We start from the raw sequence: 19,213 nt of genomic DNA on the forward strand, positions 1-19,213 counted from the left end.
AATTTGTTCTTTCCATAAAAGATATCTGTTATCTCTTCGTCATGTTGTTCCTTTTATCATTTATAATTGCAAAATCTTGTTGTAACATGCTCTCTAAACACATTTCCCTTTTTAATACACTGGCAGAACATTGGACTGGAAAAAAAAAACCCCAAAACCACAAAAAACCTAGAGTGGTTTAAAACAAGGAATCTGTATATTTTTAAAGATATTTGAAAAATTCTGAAATTGCTTCTGATTAATACTTTTAATTGATTTTTTTTTTTAATTGAAGTGTTAAATGTCCTGGTAATCATATTCAGTCAAAGCCTGCCAACTCTAAATGAAATACTAGGTCAGGTCATTTTCTGACACTAGGAACTGGTGTCTTTGACATTCCCATCTCTTTTGTTACCTAAAATGGTGGTGTCAAAGACAGTGCCTCTGATCTCATCCTGATATATTAAATTAAAGAAAATCAAATAATCTAATATAGGCATTCCTTTAGTATGCAGCAGTCTTAAACCCTGTCATCTTGTTTAGATTGTTTTGACACTTTCAGCATCCCGCTAGATGACTGGTAGTTGTGAGCTGACCTTGTGAGCTGACATCTATGGGTGCTTTAGAAAATCATTGCCTGCATCTAGGGTCGAGGTGGATTTGTCTTCCTTCTGCTGTGGAGGTGTCCCTTTTTCTTTCTCTTAAACCTCTTTCAAATGTCCATGGCACTTTGCTGCTATTAGTCCAGTCATGCTTTCAGGTGCCACCATGAGTTCCAGCATTCATTTGAGAGCACAAGGTCCTTGGTGCCACTGACTTTCTTTGACACCATCATGAAGTATTTAAAATCATGTGAGAAGTCTTACTCTTCACCGAAAAAAAGTAGAGGTGCTGTAAAGAAAATTCAGGCCATCAAACTTGTTGCTGTTGCTGCTTCACCATCCTGTTTTCTCTTCAGTCTGCTTTTTAACCCACCCCTTTTTCCATTTCCTGAAGATCACACAGTGCCATCCTACTTCGTTCTCCTACCTTTACACTACTGGAAACAACTAGATCCTGGTTGCAGAACCATCTGTATGAATTTAAGTGGGAACAGAAAGGATGTCACAGAGAGTCCCAAGTGTTTCTGCCCACCCAGTTGTACACCTAAAGCACCATCTGTCAGGTCCCAGGTCTGGTCACAGATCCTGGCTTGGCTGGGAAGAGATGTTCTTCTCCATCCATCTGGCTCCAGCTGGGACAGTTTGGAAGAAAGCTCAGTCTTCCAGGGACCATTGCCCAGGGAAGTCATGGTGGTCAGCTGAAATGGAAGGGTCCTACTTCACAGACTGTTGCTCCATCATGCACGCAACAGATGTTGAATAAGACACTGAAATGGAAACTTGTTTGCTCCTGTCTGTCTCAGCAAGAGCCTTACTCTGAATTGGCAGAAGTCTGTGAAAGACATTGATTAATTGAGGGAGCAGCTGGTTAGAAAAGAGTAGCAGACATATAAAAAAGTCAACAGGCTCATAAAATGGGAATTATAGGGACTGTGGAGATAAAGAAGTAAAGACCTGTAAGACCTTCATGTCAGCAGTGTGGACCTGATGTGCAAACTTCAGGTCTGGTGATGATGTTTAGTTTATTTCAAAGACAGGTGATGTGTGATTAGCACCAATCCTGCTCCAGACTTCTGGTATTCAGGATTATGGTATCTTGGTACTACCTTGAGGATCCTTTTTGTTTATTTGGCATTTTAATGTACCGGTGGCCAGTAACTAATTAGTACTTTTTCATATTTTGACGTGTTACAAAGTTACTTTAGTTACTATATGTCTTTTTCAGACACACTGCAGCCTTCTCTTTTTTTGGTCATTTTTACATGCATGCATGCATACATAGGAAAAAATGTTCGTATAAGTCTGAACAAGTGTAGATAGCATTTGATATGAGACTTAAAAGTGAGTAAATACAATGCAACTGCATGCTTTGAAAGTACTAATCTAGCTTTTATGGACTTTAATTTCATTATATATTTGTATTGAAAATGTGAGTCAGAATTTTTTCTGGGTTCTGCTTCACAATTCAGCATTTTCTATTTGATCTTCCTCAGGTTACTTACTCTTTCTGTGTCATAATTTACCTACATCATCATCGTAATTGTAATTATAATAATCACCTACTTCATAAAACATTATGGGGCTCATTTACAAGTTATATTCATAAGCTGCTCTGAGAAACTCAGTAGAAAGATCCCATAAAAAATACAAAGTATAATTAAAATTATTATTTTATTTTAAATGTATAGAGCTTATAAACAATGCTGATTCAAAGTGATGTAGTCAGGCAGCAATCCGTGAGTGTGCACTTGCTACACCTGAGATCAGTGCTTGCTAAGCTTGGTGCTCCAGATGGTAGTTTTATTCCTTGTATCAGAAGCAGTAGGAGACACTAACACCTAAGTAAGGCACAGTGATCAGTGTCGTGTGATAAACTGTGCAAAGTAAGAAGTAGCAGCTCTTGCTGAGCTTGGGAGGGAACTTAGTACCTGGAACTGCTGCCTTTCTCAAAATATTGTAGCTCCCAAGTCCTTCTGCTGGCCAGACCCATCCAAACCTGCAGAATGTAGGCTTCGGTACACATTTGGTGTTAGAGAGAACTGGGAGCATAGGAGAAATTATTCTGACCTGAGTTATAAGGAAAAGCACATGTGCTTTTCAGTGAACCGGAGATTCAGCTCAGAGAACAGCCACTGCTGAGGCCAGACTCTACCTTTTATTGTAGCAGGAGTTTCCAGCAGAGCCCCCTGTGTGCATATTGAATTGCTTTGGTTTAAAGATAAATCCATGAGTGGACAGAGTGAAATCTCCTTCCAGACTTATTTAATGATTTGCATTTTTATCATAACTGTGCTTGTTCTCTAAAGCATTTGTTTTGGGTTTTTTTTGTTTTTTGTTTTTTAGTGATGTGGTGCATGTATGTAAGGAAATACTAACCTTAATGCTGTATGTCCCTACAGATGAGGATGAGGATGATGATAATATTGAGATAGATACTAATGAGGAGGTTCCTGAATGCTCTGTCACTGGAGGTGGAGATGAGCTTACTAACCTAGAAAATGACCTTGATTCAACGGGTAATTTAAATAATGGCTATTTTGTGTTTTTTGCATGACTAACACTCCATCATCAAATAAGTGTTGATGTGCTGCTTCTGTCTGTCATAGCTATATTCCTTTGTGCCTTTTCAGGTCTTTTAAACCCTAATGCCTGTTCTTTTTACTTATTTTGCATTCGTGTTTAGTTGAGTTTTAAAACCAGCAACAAAATCATTATTTCCAACAATGGCAGATTTAAATGTCTCATGCTGTTTGGTGGGGAAGAGGACCCCAGGCCAGATTTGTAAAGCAGAGCCACCTGAAATCACCCTAACTGGATTGTGCCAGCAAAGCAAAGCAGGCAGGCCAGAGGAGTGAGCAGTCATGTTGGTGAGTAGAGCTGCTGCTCTCTGCACTGACATCTGGTCCATGTGCTCAGCAAAGAGGAGCAAACATGGCTCTGTGGTTCCACATAGGCTTAGTATCCCCCCAGTTCTCTCCTGAGGACCAGTTCTTGTACATATACCTTGTAGCTCCAGAATTAGTCTTGTTTACCTTACAAAGTTCAAGTAATAGATTTTTTTTAAGAACACATTTTAAGGCATTCATATTCTTGTAGAGGTGCTTCTATAACCTTAGCATGTGCTGGTCAAGTAATAATGAATCATAGCAGTGGTATTTCCCCTTTCAAAAATCACAGTCGAGCAAAACCAGAGTTCAGGTTTCTCCACTGACAATAATTATGTCACCATGTCACCATGATGTCACCATCATATGCATAAGAGAGATGCTTATTTTAAAAGGATGTGAAGGTGATTATCCATCAGTAAGGGGCTCCCTGTTATCAGCCTGTAGAATGGTGTGCATCTCCTCCAGGTTGGTTTTGCTCCCTACAAGTTAGCTCCAGCCCAGAGAAGCGTGGCAAGCATGGGACAGCATCAGGATTAAGGCAGTACAACAGAAAAGATCTTTGAGCATCATATAACGTGGTTCTGCCTGTGCCAACTGGACCCAAGTTTGTAGCCCATAATATATAAAATCAGAAGACTTTAGAGTTTGCTTTCTGTAAATTAATTGGACAATAGTGTGTATATAGAACTTTATTTCTGGTCCTTTTTGAATGTGAACAGTTTGAGTCATGTCCTTTATGGTTTCTTATTTCAGGATATATATATTTTTATTTGAGGATATATAGTCTTTTCAGCATTTGAATTAACCTGATTTAGAGCAGAATCCTGTGAAGTAATTTTCCAATAACTACTGGATCATTTTAGGAGAAACTGTAAATCATTAAGTGACTGTTGCTGTCACATAGCCCCAGTGAATTACTAACATTTATTTCCTAGGCCTTTTTTCTTTGAGCAATACCTTTGCTGGAATACAAACCCACTTCCAGTGCTTCATCTCCACCACGCAAAGATATTTCGGAAAGAACCCAGGACATCATTTTGCAGTTCATTCTGCATAGTATCTGGAGGGGTAAAGGAGTAAGGAAGGGGTTGGACAATAATACAGAAAGCAGTTTAATGCTGTGATAGAAATTGGTGTACACAGATTTTGGTGGAATTCTGCCAATTCGTACCAAGTTCTAATGAAGGCTGAATCTCCTGGGAACACTGAAACTCAAAACAGTAAAGGACATTTCACATTTGGGGTCATTATGACCATCTTAATTAATTTGTCCCCTGCTGAATATTAGTCCCTCCTGCCTCTCTCAAGAAGAGAAAACTTTTTTTTTTAATTTTTACTGCCAGTTGTTGGTTTTAAATATTTCATCTGTCTGCATTTGTCAGTACTGCTACCATATACTGCTATGAATGTATCTGATAAAATGTGAACCTCTTATATCATAGTTATTACATGATGTTTATGTATAAACCCACAAGAATGAGCATGTTCTTACATGTGAGCCTCAATTAAGGGCACCCTGGCAGGGTGTGCCAGAGGAAAGGGAAACTATCCTTCGTCATAACCCAACCCAGGCCATTGCTGCTGGAGGCAGGCATTATTTTATTGCCAGCATGCCAAAAATATTTTGGCTGACATGAATTGGAGTGTTCCAAACCTTGGAAGGAGCTGTGTGGCAAAACAGTCATGGCTTCACTTCCCACACGAGCAAGAAGTTACCAGCACACAGTGAAAAACTCAGGCTCTGCCTCCAGAAAAACATAGCAAGCGCTATTTTCTCTGTCTTCAAGCCCAGATGTATGTCCATGATATGTGCAGCTGATGCTGCTTTCACCCCATTTCAAGGGTGATGTCTTGTGTGGTGCTGCATGTAGAGTATGTCTGGGGACTTCTGCACCAGTGTTACCTTGCCTTGCTACCCAGGGTTTGCTCCATGGATCCGCTCTGTGCTTTGTTATTAACACCTTTCTCCTTATTATGTGTGTATATGTAGGTAACTGTGTGTGTAGGTGTGTTACAAATTCATATAGTCAACGATCATGTACAGAGTGAGCATTATTGGGAGGTAAAATTCTTGAATCTTATTTCTTGGGGCTTGAATCCAAGTTGCTGAAAATTATGAAAAAAAAAAACTCGGGGGTTTTGGCAGACTTTGAATCTGTCCCTTTGATTCAGTTATGAAGCGTTTTACAGCTCTCATGTCTTCAGTATATTCTATAAATCATAATAGAGTATTACTAGAAAGCTGCCTCTTTCAATACTGATTTTAACATTGAGAAGCTGTGCCTTAGGATGAATTAAAGGTTCATAAACTCAAGGGGTTATCAATACTTAGAATATGTGATAAATTGTTATATGTCATCTTAAAGCAAATGGCTCTTTAAGTGTGCTTCTATACCAAAGTATAGGTTTGTACAGGCTGGGAGTAACTTAAAGTAAACATTGTCTGCTTTCTGTGGTTTTTCTTCTATTGTCTTCAAGTACATTTACTTGTTCAGTGAATACTACATACATTTTTTGAGAGACCTTAAGCATTGTCTGTGTGCATTACATAAGCCTACACCAACCCAAATCACAAGAAAAAAATAATTTTCCTTTAATTTTTTAATTTTTTAGATTGAAATTATAGCAAAGTGAATAAAACTACCTTTTGAATTGCTAAAGCAGTTTGTTGTGGCTCTGCATGTAAATGCATCTCACTCTGTTGTATGTCGTATTTGCATATTTAGCAGAACAAAACAGTAAGTTGGTGGATTTGAAGCTGAAGAAGCTCCTAGAAACTCAGCCACAGGTGGCAAATTCACTCTCCAGTGCTGCTCAGAAAGCTGTAACTGAGAGCTCAGAGCAAGACATTAAGGTAAGTTTTGATTAATGCTTTTGTCTCAGTACCTGTGTGTTCTGATTTTGGGTTAGTACTTTGTGAGAAGGAAAATGATTTCTTATCAAATCCTTCACAGTAAGAAATGCAGAAAGCTTCACGGCAATGCAGCTGCAATGCACAAGGTTTTTTCCTGTTGGCTAATCAACACATTTTACATTTTCCTTTTTGTTTTTTGTTTTGTTTTGTTTTGTTTTTTTAACCTTGGTACTTGTAATTGGCATTACAGTAAGAGATACAAGAAGCATTTCTCAGTTCTTATTTTTCAGATTGTCACCTAAATCAGAAATACAGCACAGGCTCCATCCTGCTGCTGGTTCAATCAGCAGCAAGACTCTCCCTGACTAACAGGAGCAGGATTGGACTCTCAGTGATTTGCTTTCCTCCTAAGCCTGAGCCTCTGCTTTTTCTCCATTAAAATTAAGCCATGGTACACTTTAAAAGCATTCATACTTGGGTGCTTGACAACGACTGCCTCTGAGAAAAAAAGACAAGAGTATGCAGCGTATGCAGTCATTTTGCCTATTCTTATTACTGACCACTTCAGCATAAAGTGCACACCAATCAATTTTCCATTTAATTTTTTTAATTAGACCCCTTGTGTTCTTACTTTTTTTTTTTTTTTTTTTTTTTTTAATAGTCGCTGTATGTCATTAATATCCCTATGGCTCTGGGGCACTTCCAGTTGGGTATAACTTTTCACCCACCTGCAGTCTGGGGGGAAAGCACTGCTGACTGAAAGGATTTCCTTCCCCAGATACAGAGATGCTTTGAAGTCCCAAAACAATGACTTTCATTGCTTTTCCCTTACACTGTCGGTTCCTATAAATTGGTGATGAAAGTGTGTGGCAGCAGCAGAGGACTTTCGGTCTCTATCTTTGAACAAAAGGAAGCCTGGATCAAGTCTGATTTTTGCGTTCAATTTAGCTTTCTGCAGTGGATTTAATGCAAAATGAAGCTGGCCCAAGAATAATACAATGGATTGAAAAGGCTAACTGAATTAGTGGGCTTAGAGGAATACATTTGTAAAGTGGCAGAAGTCCCCAGTCATAAAAAGGTTTCTTAAAATGGGATTTACTAGCTAATCACACTGATATTTTAGCATGTTGCCAGGCCTAAAAAATTAGTCATGTTTGTTTATTTTGGTAAAGACTGGTGTAGGCTGTCAGATGGTTATTGTGCTAATAACAGGAAACCACCTTTTGTTTAACCAGAATCATAACCACTCGATTAGTGCAGCTGAAAAGTTGTCCAGAGCATATGTCTGATACTTTTTAAAGCTTAATTTGACAAATGACACAGGGGCCGCCTTGTAAGATAGTTTGGTATCACGTAGCTTGCCAAAAATGGTATTTCTCTTTATGAAAAGCTTCTGTGAGGGAGTTGCTTTTTTAAAGGTACTCCCACAAAAGGTGCAACTTAGCAGTTTATCTCTGTGTACGTCTTTCTAAGGAAGAGTTGGAAAGCAGCATTATAAGGAATATATGGTGTCCATCTGTTCTCATAGAGCTCTCGGCACTGAGGTGGATTTGTTTTTTAATAAAATGCAGTTTACACGTTTCTAAATGAGGCATTCTGTGTTTGTGGAAAAGGATAAACTGTTACCTTCCCTTGGGGATTGTGTATCCCCGGCCTCCTTGAGGCTAGAGAATAGGCCATTGGAGAACTCCCTCATTACCGATTGTCTCAATGCAGAGGAAGGGCAAAGTCTTGGTAGCTTTTGATAACCAGTTTCAGCATTCAGCAGGCTTAGCTATTAGTCATGCATCTTAGCCTTTCCCTATTTACTTTCAAAACACTTAATAAAAATAATAAAAGATTAGGTATAAAATGAAATATTTGTTTGGTACACAGCACCTCGGTATCTGCAGTTTCCACACACTGCGGTGGTTCAGTCTTCTGGGATATTTTGTGTTGATAGAACCATTTGAATTTGTTACCAGTATTAACATAGGAAGCCCTGGAAAAGATAATTGTAGTTTCCTTAGCTGTAAAGGGCTTACTTACAAATCTGGCTTTGGAAAGTTATAGCTGATGAAATGCAGTTCAGTGGGGTAGTATTATAATCCTACCTTTTAGCCTTCATCCAGCATTAGTGGTTTATCTCAATGGGCATAAAATTAGAAACTAGTTCTTCTTGTCATACAAGTCTGTGGGACTACAGAAAACGGCAGATTTCTTTACCAGGCAGGGAGACAGGCTAAAGGCAACACGCTTTTAAAACGATACAGATCATGTTCAGGGGTAGAGACGCCGCTACTTGGCAGCAGCACGCCCAGCGCTTGGCAAAGCAAAGTTGCAAAGGAGTGATTTTTCGTTTAAAATCAGCATCACTGGCAAATACCATTCACAATTAATAGGTCTGGCTGTTAAGTAAGTAGAGAGTCCTGCAGGAGGGTGCCCACATAGCAAAAAGCCAGTCGTTTCCACCCCACATTAAACAAGGGGAAAAAAAGGAAAAGTTAATCACTCTTCTCCTTTTTTTCCACAGCTGATACTTTCATCCTATATAAACCGCAGCCCGAGTAGTGAAATCCTCTTCGCAAAAGCTGCGCCCTGTCCCCTGGCCGGAATGTACCTTTCGCATTTGCGTCTTCCCGTTTGTAAACAAAAGAAACTGTTGTGTGTCTGGTTTTTTCCCTAGCAGAATGGAACAGAGGAACATCGTGCTGAGCGATTACAAAAAGCAGCAGAACGGTTTAGAAATCCCGTTGTGTTCAGCAAAGACTCTACCGTCAGAAAAACTCAGCTCCAGTCTTTCAGTCAATACGTCGAGAGCAGACCAGGTAGGAGAAAATACAAAACCTGTTTTCCCATCTTATGATTTAATAATATTTAACAATAAATATATGAAAACCTGATAATGTAACTCCACATTTCAATACATAAATATCAAGCTTTATAATAATTTTACATGTCTTTCCCCTTTTTTTCAAGAGATGAAAAGGCAGAGATCAATACAGGAAGATACAAAGAGAGGAAATGAGGAGAAGGCTGCGATAACTGAGACTCAGAGGAAGCCATCAGAAGATGAAGTGCTTAATGTATATTAATTTTTTGTCTGGTTTCATGATTGCTGATAATTCCAAACTGTATGTGGAAATAGTGCCTTTATTTGTTAAAATGAGATGTTAGGTTTTTTTAGATGTCAATCTCCAGTGCATTCAAAGCAGAGTGAGAGGGGTGCACTGTTGAATTAGTCTGCAGTGTGGTGATAATTGTCAGATAAAAAAAATGAATTTTTCAGAGTTCCACAGCCCCAGCTTCCTTGAGACATTTCCATCAGGGCACTTCCCATAAAGAGATTCCAGTATTGATCTACCGGGAGGATTTTAATTATTACAATAGCAGATACCGCAGAGCTGCAGTTAGAGGGAAGAGTCACATGAGACCTGCTAGAATTTCTCAGCCAACCCATTTTGTTGGCTTGGGTTAATGGGTGTTCAACCTTTCCATTATCCAGATCAGCCGTGAATTACTAGCTGAATGATGTTTGCATTAATATAATATATATGGTAATTTCTTCACTTAATTAACGGGGAGGTTCAGCTCAGTAGGGGTATGGGCTGATCATGTGTAAAATTGATTTGTGAGGGAAATATTTGATAGACCGCAGGGAGAAAGCTGGTTTTGATGGACAGCTGCAGGACAGAAGCAGGATGAACAAGTTTTATCCTGATTTTTTTTTTTTTTTTGTCTGAAAACGCAACACAGCCTTTGATGGTGGTCGTTTGTTGCTCTTCGCAGTTTATCTAAACACATGTGTTCTTTTTGCTGAAGCAATCTAGAGCTGAGTGGTGATTTTGTACCACTGTTTTATCTACACCACAACATCAAACTTTTTACGAGCTGGAGTTATTTCTAGCCCAGTTGTACTTTTGCAGAGCTGAAAAGGCCTGGCACAGTAAGTTCACATTATTTATGCAGATGATACACATGAACTCTTGGGATATTCCAGCCTGACACAGCATTTCTTTTCATCTTCTAATAACAATTGTTAACGATTATGCATGCTGACATTAGGGAAGTTTTCATACTATTTTCAGTTAATTATAGTTGATGAAAGGCAATATATTGCACATCATCTCAAATCCCTAGGCTGACTTTTTTTCTTCAGGGACCGTTCTCATGGCTTTTTTGGGTTTTGGGGGTTTTTGCTGATTTTTTTCTTTTCTGGTTTTACAACAGGTAGAAAAGGAGTTTCCACTGGCTGTTGTGTAGGAAGAGAAAGATCAAATTAATGGGGGCAGAATGTGCTTAAATTCAGATAGCCCAGATTTCAAAGTTCTGAGCTCGTTATTGGTCCTTGAGAGCTCAGCCATGCCATTAGCCTTCATTTTTAATATGTCTTTATTTGAAATAATATGCTGATGTGATTAATATAACTGTTGCCATCATATGAAACTGAATCGTTTATTCCAGACACATTTACAGAAAAACAATTAAAAACGCCTGGTCAAAGTATCTGACACAGCAACAAGTTAGCCTTAAAAAAGCTTGTATATTTTTCTGTTCCCAAAGCATAGTGATTGTAGTTTCATCCTTTACAGAGTGCAGATGCAACACAAAATAATTTTGCCAGTTGTTCTTTTTTTTTTTTCCCCAGTTTCTCCAAGGCTCTGGGGCAGGTGTAGGAGGAAGAAGTGGATGGGTTTGCTTGGAAAGAGTAAATTTTTTTTCCTGATTTATGCAAGCACATGCTTCAGGAGTGACATTTCAGCATTGTATTATAGCCTATACAGATTCACTTCAGCCAGTATACTGTGTGAAAGTTGTTAAGCCACATGAGAGTAACTGGAGATACTAAAAGAAGTGGTTTTGGGTTCCTTGTCAGAGAGCCAGACAGCTTAGGAAATATTTGGAGGAAATAGTGGTTATCTGCAGGACAGTGTGGAGAAGTTATAGGGTACAAGAGGAAAACTGTGTCTCCACAATGTCAATGCCATCTATCAACTTGGCATCCCGGGACCACCTTCTGGCTGGGTACAAGCTGTTGCAGAAGCAGGGCAAGCTCAAGTTAGTCCCTGTGTACCTGTAAGTCTGCTCAGTGCCATTTGTCACTGTTTCTCAGGATAAGAATCATAGTTAATTAGCAGTAATTTTACAGATCACCATGTAGTAGGGCAATTACCTACCTGCAATTAGGCATGATATAGCCCAGGCTGGTGAGCCTCAGTATTGCAGATGATCCAGAGGAGCTAAACAAGCCAGGGACCTTGTTTTGGTTTTGGGTTTAATCTCAAAAGTACACGTTTTAATTGTTGTCAGAGACTCTTGTGTTAGTTCTTCTAGACCCTGAAGGTAGCATTTTAAAATTGAATAAAACCTGAATGGAGTAGAAATATCACATTAAATAGTGCTTTATTTGGATTACGTTTCCTTTCATTATTCTTTGTTACAGCAGCTTTTATGTACTTAGAAATATATTAGAATAATTTCAAAAAGCCAGCCAGGTAGTAAAAAACTGCAAAATGAAATGTTGCCTGAAGAAAAAAATGGGGTGTTTTAAAAAGCAAGTAAGGACATTTGGCAAAATTGTAAAGTTTATGAAATGTAAGTGTTGGCTTTTTGGTAGCAAGCATGATATTTGGTTGTTTAGGTAAGTGCCTTACTAAGTGTTTGTGGAAAGGAAAAATGCAACTTACAAGTGATGTTTTTTCTTCTTGTTTGTTCTCTTTAACAGAAAGGGTTCAAAGACACCAGTCAGTATGTTGTAGGAGAATTGGCAGCACTAGAGAATGAGCAAAAGCAAATTGACACCCGTGCCGCGCTGGTGGAGAAGCGCCTTCGCTATCTCATGGACACAGGTACGGTGCCCAATTACACTGTAAACAGTTTTGGCAAATTGAGCGTTCACAAACTCTTATAGAGTTTTGGAAGTGTGAATCTTTGAAGCCTGAATGTTCAGCAAAACTGCCTTGAAAATAAAAAGGCTGCGATTTGCAGCCACCTCTCTGGGCCCTGGTGATAAGAGTGCCTTCATGGGAAGTGATAACTTGCCCTGATACCGTGTGAGCCAGCACTATTGAACAGTGTGCTCATCCATGCAGAGTTGGAATACACATCTGTGCCTCATTGATATGCCACTGCTTAAAAAAAAAAAAAAAAAAAAAAAAAAAAAAAAAAAGTAAGATCTTCACTGTTCTACTGATTCAGTGGGGGAAAAAAAGATTTGGCCAGCTAAAGCCATGTACTGCATGAAACAGAGCACAGTACATGGGGGAAGGCTCCATTGACTACATCACTGAAATTTGAGAATACTATCAGGTTACTGATGCTCCACAATTATTTTATTTATTTATTTTCAGGAGAGTGGGTTTTTAAAAGTCTGTAGGTGCAGTTGAATGGATTAAAGTATATGAGTGATTTTTTGTTAAAAGTGTTACAGTTTTGGCTTTTGCAATGGACATTAGATGGATATTAAGTGCTTATGGTCATTAGAGTTGGAGGGGGTTACTGTATTTGTTGTAAACAAATGGTAGTTTGATATTTCAAAAATACATAATATCAGAGGTCCAGAAAGTGTTCTTCCTGTCCTTTGGAAAAAAAAAAAAGTGAGTTGATGGAAATTACTGCATAGATAAATTGTCTTTATAAGTTATATGTATAGCTGATGTTATAAACTTGAAGCCTGTCTTTAACTGAAATAACAGGTTTTAAAGAAGATCTGAATCAAATGTTATATTTTGAAATACAGATGAATACAATTTAACTAAAGTTCAGGACTTTGAAGTGAGCTTCCCGCATGTGTCTAAATATAGGGTGTTTTTTTAAAATGTTTTTACTTTCTCGTATGCTCAGGTGGCTTGACTTTTTAATAGCTTTACAAAAACATGTAACTCAGAAAGTATTTCCATCTTGGATGAATGCTTGTTGAGTAGGACTTCTGCCTGTTACAGTCCTTTGAAGTACTTTTCAAATGCATTACATGACCATTAGTTATTTAGTTAAAGAAAATGTGTATATATTATCCTGCGCTTTTTTGTGTACTTTGTTTTATTTGTAAAATGTGTGTTCTGCACAAAAGAGCCAGTGAAATGTTTCACAAGTCTTCTAGAAACTCCAAATACCGTATCTAGATACATATGGAGTCATCAGAATAGCACTTTGAGATGCTTAAAACTCTCATGACCACTTTGTTATTTGATTTATGTAACTTATTTAATTTTAAGATATTTCTTTTATTTCTTGTGATATTTACTTTCTTGTATTTTGAAGCATGACAAAACTTTGTGTTATACACATGATGAAATGATGTTTCTTTTAAGCATAAGCCTGTATAAAATAGGCAGTCTAGCACACAGCTAGTGACTTACACAGCATAGCTATAAGGGTTGTAACAGGAATACTACTGAATGCCCCTTGCTTCTTTTGCTGTGGATAAGATAACAAGTTGTGCAGTCACAGTAAAAGTTATTTTTATGTTCTTGATAATTTCCTGAGGATTCAGGTGTTAACTTAAAACAAATGATTTGACAAGTCCTTGGTAGAGATCCTACTTATGCTCTCAGCTCAAAAACACGGTCTAGAAGAAAGCATGTGAAAAGGGGACATTCTTACCTATAGTTAACTTTCTACCCTTGAAAGCAGGGATTATCAAACTTCACTAACTATGGTTCACATCTTAACACAGCATATGTCTCATGTACTGCTTCCCCTGCCAATCAATATCCCATTTGTTGTCACAACATCTCTGTAGCAGCAACTGCAATTCTTACATGGAAAAAGTAGTATTAGGAGACTTCATTGTTTTTTTTTATTTTAACCATCCTTAATGTGATATGGCAGTAGAAAAAGAATCTGAGCATTTCGTTTTGCTGTGTCTTTAAAATGCTGTTGTGTCAGTTCTGCTTCTGTGCACCATATGCAGTTCCTTTCCGCCAGCTCCTCATCTGCCTTCAGACTCTTCTCTTGGCTGCTTCTTCTCTCTTCATCGCTGGTACCCACTGCAGTTACTTCAGAGGAGATGTTGTATTGCATCTCATTAGTGGCTCTCTCTATTAAGATAGCGCTTGCTCTTCTTCCCTACCTCTTTTCAGGAAATAAGGACAGATATGCAACTTGTGCCTCCATCTTAGTCCAGTTTCACCGGAGTGTCTTGACTGTCTGAGAGAGAAAATCTGGAAACAAAAAAAAAAGAGTCAATACCATATCACCTACCAGCTTACCACAGACCCCCAGGTGGTCTGTAAAGTCAGGTTTGAAGGAAAAAAGTAACCATGGCTTGATAGCTAGAAAAGCCCTGAAAGGTTGTTGATGATGATCTTGGGCTTTTGCAACTACTCTCCTGGGTGTTGGTACATACCAAAAAGAAATGTAAAATGCTGCCAGCTCTCAGAAGTGTGCTGAGAAGTTTCTTGATATTTGGGTTTTCTGAAAACACAGGCAATAGGAATCAGGAGGTTCCATGGGTGAGCAGTCATAGTGGAAAGATACTGAAAACACAACATGATGAAGGACAAGAACCACAAATGAATTGGTCTTATAATGTGTTCTCTTTTAAACACATCTTTTTCTTAATTTTGTACTGCTTGGGGCTCTAATACTTGAGAGCCTCAAGGCAAGTAGAATTCTCTGCTGACTTTATTGCTCAACAGCTGAATGAGGGTGCTGTTTTTGTACAGTTGTATGGGGAAGGGCTTACACATAATTGTTCTAACAAATGTTTGCAGATTGATTGTCCTCATCAGCATAGGAACACATTTTGTATTGGGATTTCCAGCTTTGTTTCCACATGTGCCAAAAACATGCAAGGTAAATGAAATGATTGGGAGACTTTCATAATGACTCAGTGATTGCTTTGAAATTAAATTCAAGGAGATGGTAGAGCATGGTTTGCTTGACCCTGTTGTGCCTGCTAAGGGACTGGTCCATCTTTTCCTTCTCTGCTGTGCTTGACCCTTTTTTTACAATTTTTACTCAGATGAAAGTTCTCTCTCTACCTTCTCATCCTTCTGCAGCACAAAACTTGGGTATGTTTTATTCCTAATGGGGAGGCTCTTTGCCACCTGGCAGCTCTTCATCCTCATGAGTTTGAGACTTCTTTTTGTTGCTCAGCCAGGAAGGATTGTTTCAGGCTGCAGCTTAAATCTCTGTTCTGGCTATGTTCATTTCACAGGAAAAGATTTTGTCTCCCGCTTCCATGGATCAAGGCACTAAAATATCTGGGAATTTGTTTACTTTAGGGGCCACCGGTAAGACCAAAAGGATATAGGGACTAACCCATGGACAGTGCAGGCTTTGATGTACGTGGAAGAGTTCATAGCTTTCACCAAAAGGGAAGCAGCTTTAAGTAAAAACAATTGATGTTCTTGGTTAGATTCCAGATCATGGCACTATTTGGCTTTATTAGACACTTGATTTACTTTTTAGTGGAAATTATTGGCACTTGTTATTGTAAACAGAAGTTTGAAAAAGCCAACCTAGCTGTACCAGGGTAGCAGTGGCTGCGGGTAGCTCCAAGGAGGTTCTCTATGCCCCATTCCCTTTCTGCCATGGACCAGGAAGAGTGGAGTCCCCAGCATGATGCTTTCTATTCCAATCCCTAGGATTCAACCTGGGTTGCAGAGGGATCTCTTTCACTGCTGCCCTTGTGTCTTCTGCCCTGCATTAGGAAACAGGCATCTTGTGGAAATGGAAGTGTAGGAAGAGAGCCCAGGTCCTCATCTCTACATGCACTACCATTTTCCAGCCCTGCAAGACAGCCTTCTTGCTGGAGAGGCTGAGTTTCTGGCTTCTGGCCAAAGGGGAGCTGATATTTTTCAAAGTTCCTTCAGCCAGGCAGAGAGTTTGGAACTGGCTGAAGCTTTGCATTTCCAGTGCCAGCTGCTCATGATTTGACTAGAAACACTTTTCTAATATGTGTGAAGAAATAAAAGTTATTAAAATTCCTGGGTTGCTGATTTCCATTTGAATCTGAATAGTCACACTTTTATTAATATCCAGTAATTAATGTCACTGGTGGCGTAACCTCAGTCCTTGGTCTTTGCACTTAAAATGAAAATGTAATCTCACCTTGTTCCAGTGAAATGTAGTTTACTGGTACATCTCAAAGCTGGGAGGGGAATAAGTGCTTCAGTGCCTTGAACTCCTTTGAATAAACAGATGGCACTGTCTGGGTATATCCAAGAGTTACCTATACAGGAAGGATTTTGCAACATACATCATACAAAATACACCACCACAAAAAATTCGGTGGGTGCAAGTGTTTAGAGAAAACAAGGCACAGAGGTTCAAGTAAGAGGAATGAGTTGTATAAATGAGTACAAAAAAATCATATAATTTAATATCATTGATTTCCCTTCATCAGTTAGCGTGGTTTGACATTAAATGATGACAGGGTAGGACTGTCTTGCTTTCTTCAGGATTGTACTTACCCTTGTTTGGCCTGATCTTTTATGGCTAGAATAGTTTTGTCTCTGCTTCTGACAGTGCCTTTCTTCATTGCAGATTCTTTTGTCATTGTATTTTAAGGTGTCTGTCATCTTGATATTCCAGTGCCAATTTAAATGCAGAATTATCACATAATAAAATTTAAAAACAAAGCAGCCTAGTTTACAAATCTGTAATCTAAATTTAGCACTTCTTCAGTCGCTATTTCCTCACTAATTGCAAAAACAACCATTTGAAAAAAAAAAGCAGCTATCAGATATTTTGTTATCTAACCACAGGGTATGAAGTGTTTTTAATTGTTTTTCTGATTAACTGCAAGCTCCCAAATTCAAGTAGAAGCATATTTGTATTTTCCATATGAGATCCTGCACCTTACCAATGGATGAGCATGTTTGTGGTACTGTATAAGGATTAATGAAATAATAAAAAAACCCCTCTGCTGCTGCTGATTGACCACTGGTGGTAAATGTAATTGAATTAGCAGTGCACTAAAATAAATGTAGACAAAATAAATATAGACAAGAAAATCTGGTGAAAGCTTCTGTAATGTTTTAGATTAATAGGCATACAGAATTCTTCACATTTTTTATTACGTTGTCCCTAGATGAATTCAAAGTAATTGGGGTGGTTAATTTTATTTACACAGAGCCGTTCACAGCGCATTAAATAATAGAGATAATTGAACAAGAATTGTCAAGTGTGTACTGATATCAGACATATTACAGAAGGGAATGTGCATAAAACTTCATTTCTATGCAGCCATTGTTTATGGTAATTAAGTACACAGATTTATCCCTTGGTTGCCTTCCAAGCTTATGGCAACTGCTATTGTTGTGCTCCATTAATATGTAATCAGGAAATAGTTTAATTTTCTAATCTGCAGTTTGAGAATTCACTTTCTAACAACTCTTAATTACTGCATTGCCCTAATGATGCTCATGGTTAGGAAAACTGAACCAATAAACTCCGTGGAAGAAGCCAGAGGGGATTATACTTTCAGAGGTGGTGCTTACTTAATAAACTTGTTATGCCTTCACCAGAGGGAGCTCAGTGTCCTTCAAAAGCAACTAATTTTATATTTCAGAGTTGTACATACCCATAGAGTGAAGAGTTAAAATACAGTGTGCAGCAGGGGTGGCTGTAAATTTGATTCACTAGAGAACCAGATAAGTGATGCTATCACCCTTTTGGTATTTTTCCTACTCTATGCTAATTGTAGAGTTTAACTGCACAGGAAATAATGCAGGTGGTTTAATCTGTTGTTTTAAACTTTTCTCATGGGTTTATGTTTGTCAAGTTTGTTTTCCTTTGTTAGCCCCATTAGCTAAAAACTCTATCATAAAATCTTGCACATGGACATAAGCTCTGTCTTATATTTGCTGTTTTCAGGGTGAATCATAAACAGAAAGGTTGTTTTTTTTTTAGTAATTCCTATTCTCCACTGACACATTGTTCACCTTGATTGTGCTTTCCATGCTTCTGCTTTACCTGTAGAATCCCTAATGACTGCTCTGAAGTTATTTTGGGTTTGTGGTGCCGCTTTAAGATAAGAATCAAGGTGCTGAGATCTTGCAGCATGAGATCTGTGAGATCACGATGCTGAGAGCTGTGCTGACCCTGCCAAGAAGCACATGGCCCTCTAAATGAGATGATCCAAAAAAGTCTGCCAAGATTTACCATCACTGTAGTATCTGCTATACCTTGGTGGTTCCCCTTAATGTAGCTAATCCTGTGTAGTGGATCTTGACAAGCTGTGCCTTTTTAATGGCAATTACTGTGATCTGAGTATCTTCTGTGTTTTTCTTCTGGGTTTTGGGCTCTTGAAGGTTTTTTTTTTCCAGCTCATACCCAATTTCAATACCACAGGTGCTCAAAATGGGGCAGGATTGCCATCTCCCAGCCACTATTTCACCTCTCCTTTTTCAGCTTTTTCAAGCCTCCTTGTCAATAGGACTAATTACACAGTGAACCAAACAACAAACATTAGAAACCCTGTAAACACATATGTTGTGTCACTGCAAATTAACTCTTACCAGTCAAAAAAGCAGCATATGCTTTGTTGCCACACGTGAAAGGAAAGTCACATGTATTAATTAGTGTTTGGCACAGCTTTGAAGATATAAAGGACTGAGGTTTATAAGAGGGAAACATTTGAATTTATTAATAGAAAAGGGAAAAGGTTGGGCTAAAAAAAGTACAGACACAAAAAGAGGGTTTAAGTGGTTGATTTAGTCTTTCGTAAAAAAATGAAATTTTCACTTCTCACACAAAATCTCATCCTGGGATGAATTCATATTCAGTCTTTTTTGCCATAATATTTCTTACTGTCCTCTGATATTGGCCAGTGTCAGGACACTAAAACTTGTATCTGGAAAACATTGTTTCCTTTTAGAGGTATAAAATTATGTGGACTTATGCAGAGTATAATAAAAGGATAGCATTTCTGTATTACAAACATCAGTATATGGACATATGCA

General features: G+C 38.4%; 1 protein-coding gene across 7 annotated transcripts in view; it reads left to right on the forward strand.

Moving 5' to 3' along the window:
* Positions 1-19,213, forward strand: part of EHBP1 (EH domain binding protein 1) — a 221,909-nt gene that overhangs the window by 172,741 nt on the left and 29,955 nt on the right. For 3 of the 7 annotated variants that reach the window (XM_030448584.1, XM_030448583.1, XM_030448582.1), the window contains 5 exons: positions 2,981-3,097; positions 6,196-6,323; positions 8,989-9,130; positions 9,282-9,388; positions 12,028-12,151. In XM_030448584.1, coding sequence (XP_030304444.1) covers positions 2,981-3,097; positions 6,196-6,323; positions 8,989-9,130; positions 9,282-9,388; positions 12,028-12,151 — 618 coding nt within the window. The remainder of the gene's footprint in view (positions 1-2,980; positions 3,098-6,195; positions 6,324-8,988; positions 9,131-9,281; positions 9,389-12,027; positions 12,152-19,213) is intronic. The other 4 variants (XM_030448585.1, XM_030448586.1, XM_030448587.1 and 1 more) reach the window with 4 other exon arrangements.

The sequence above is a fragment of the Calypte anna genome, chromosome 3 (assembly GCF_003957555.1).
Source record: "Calypte anna isolate BGI_N300 chromosome 3, bCalAnn1_v1.p, whole genome shotgun sequence".
Taxonomy (NCBI): Eukaryota; Metazoa; Chordata; class Aves; order Apodiformes; family Trochilidae; genus Calypte; species Calypte anna.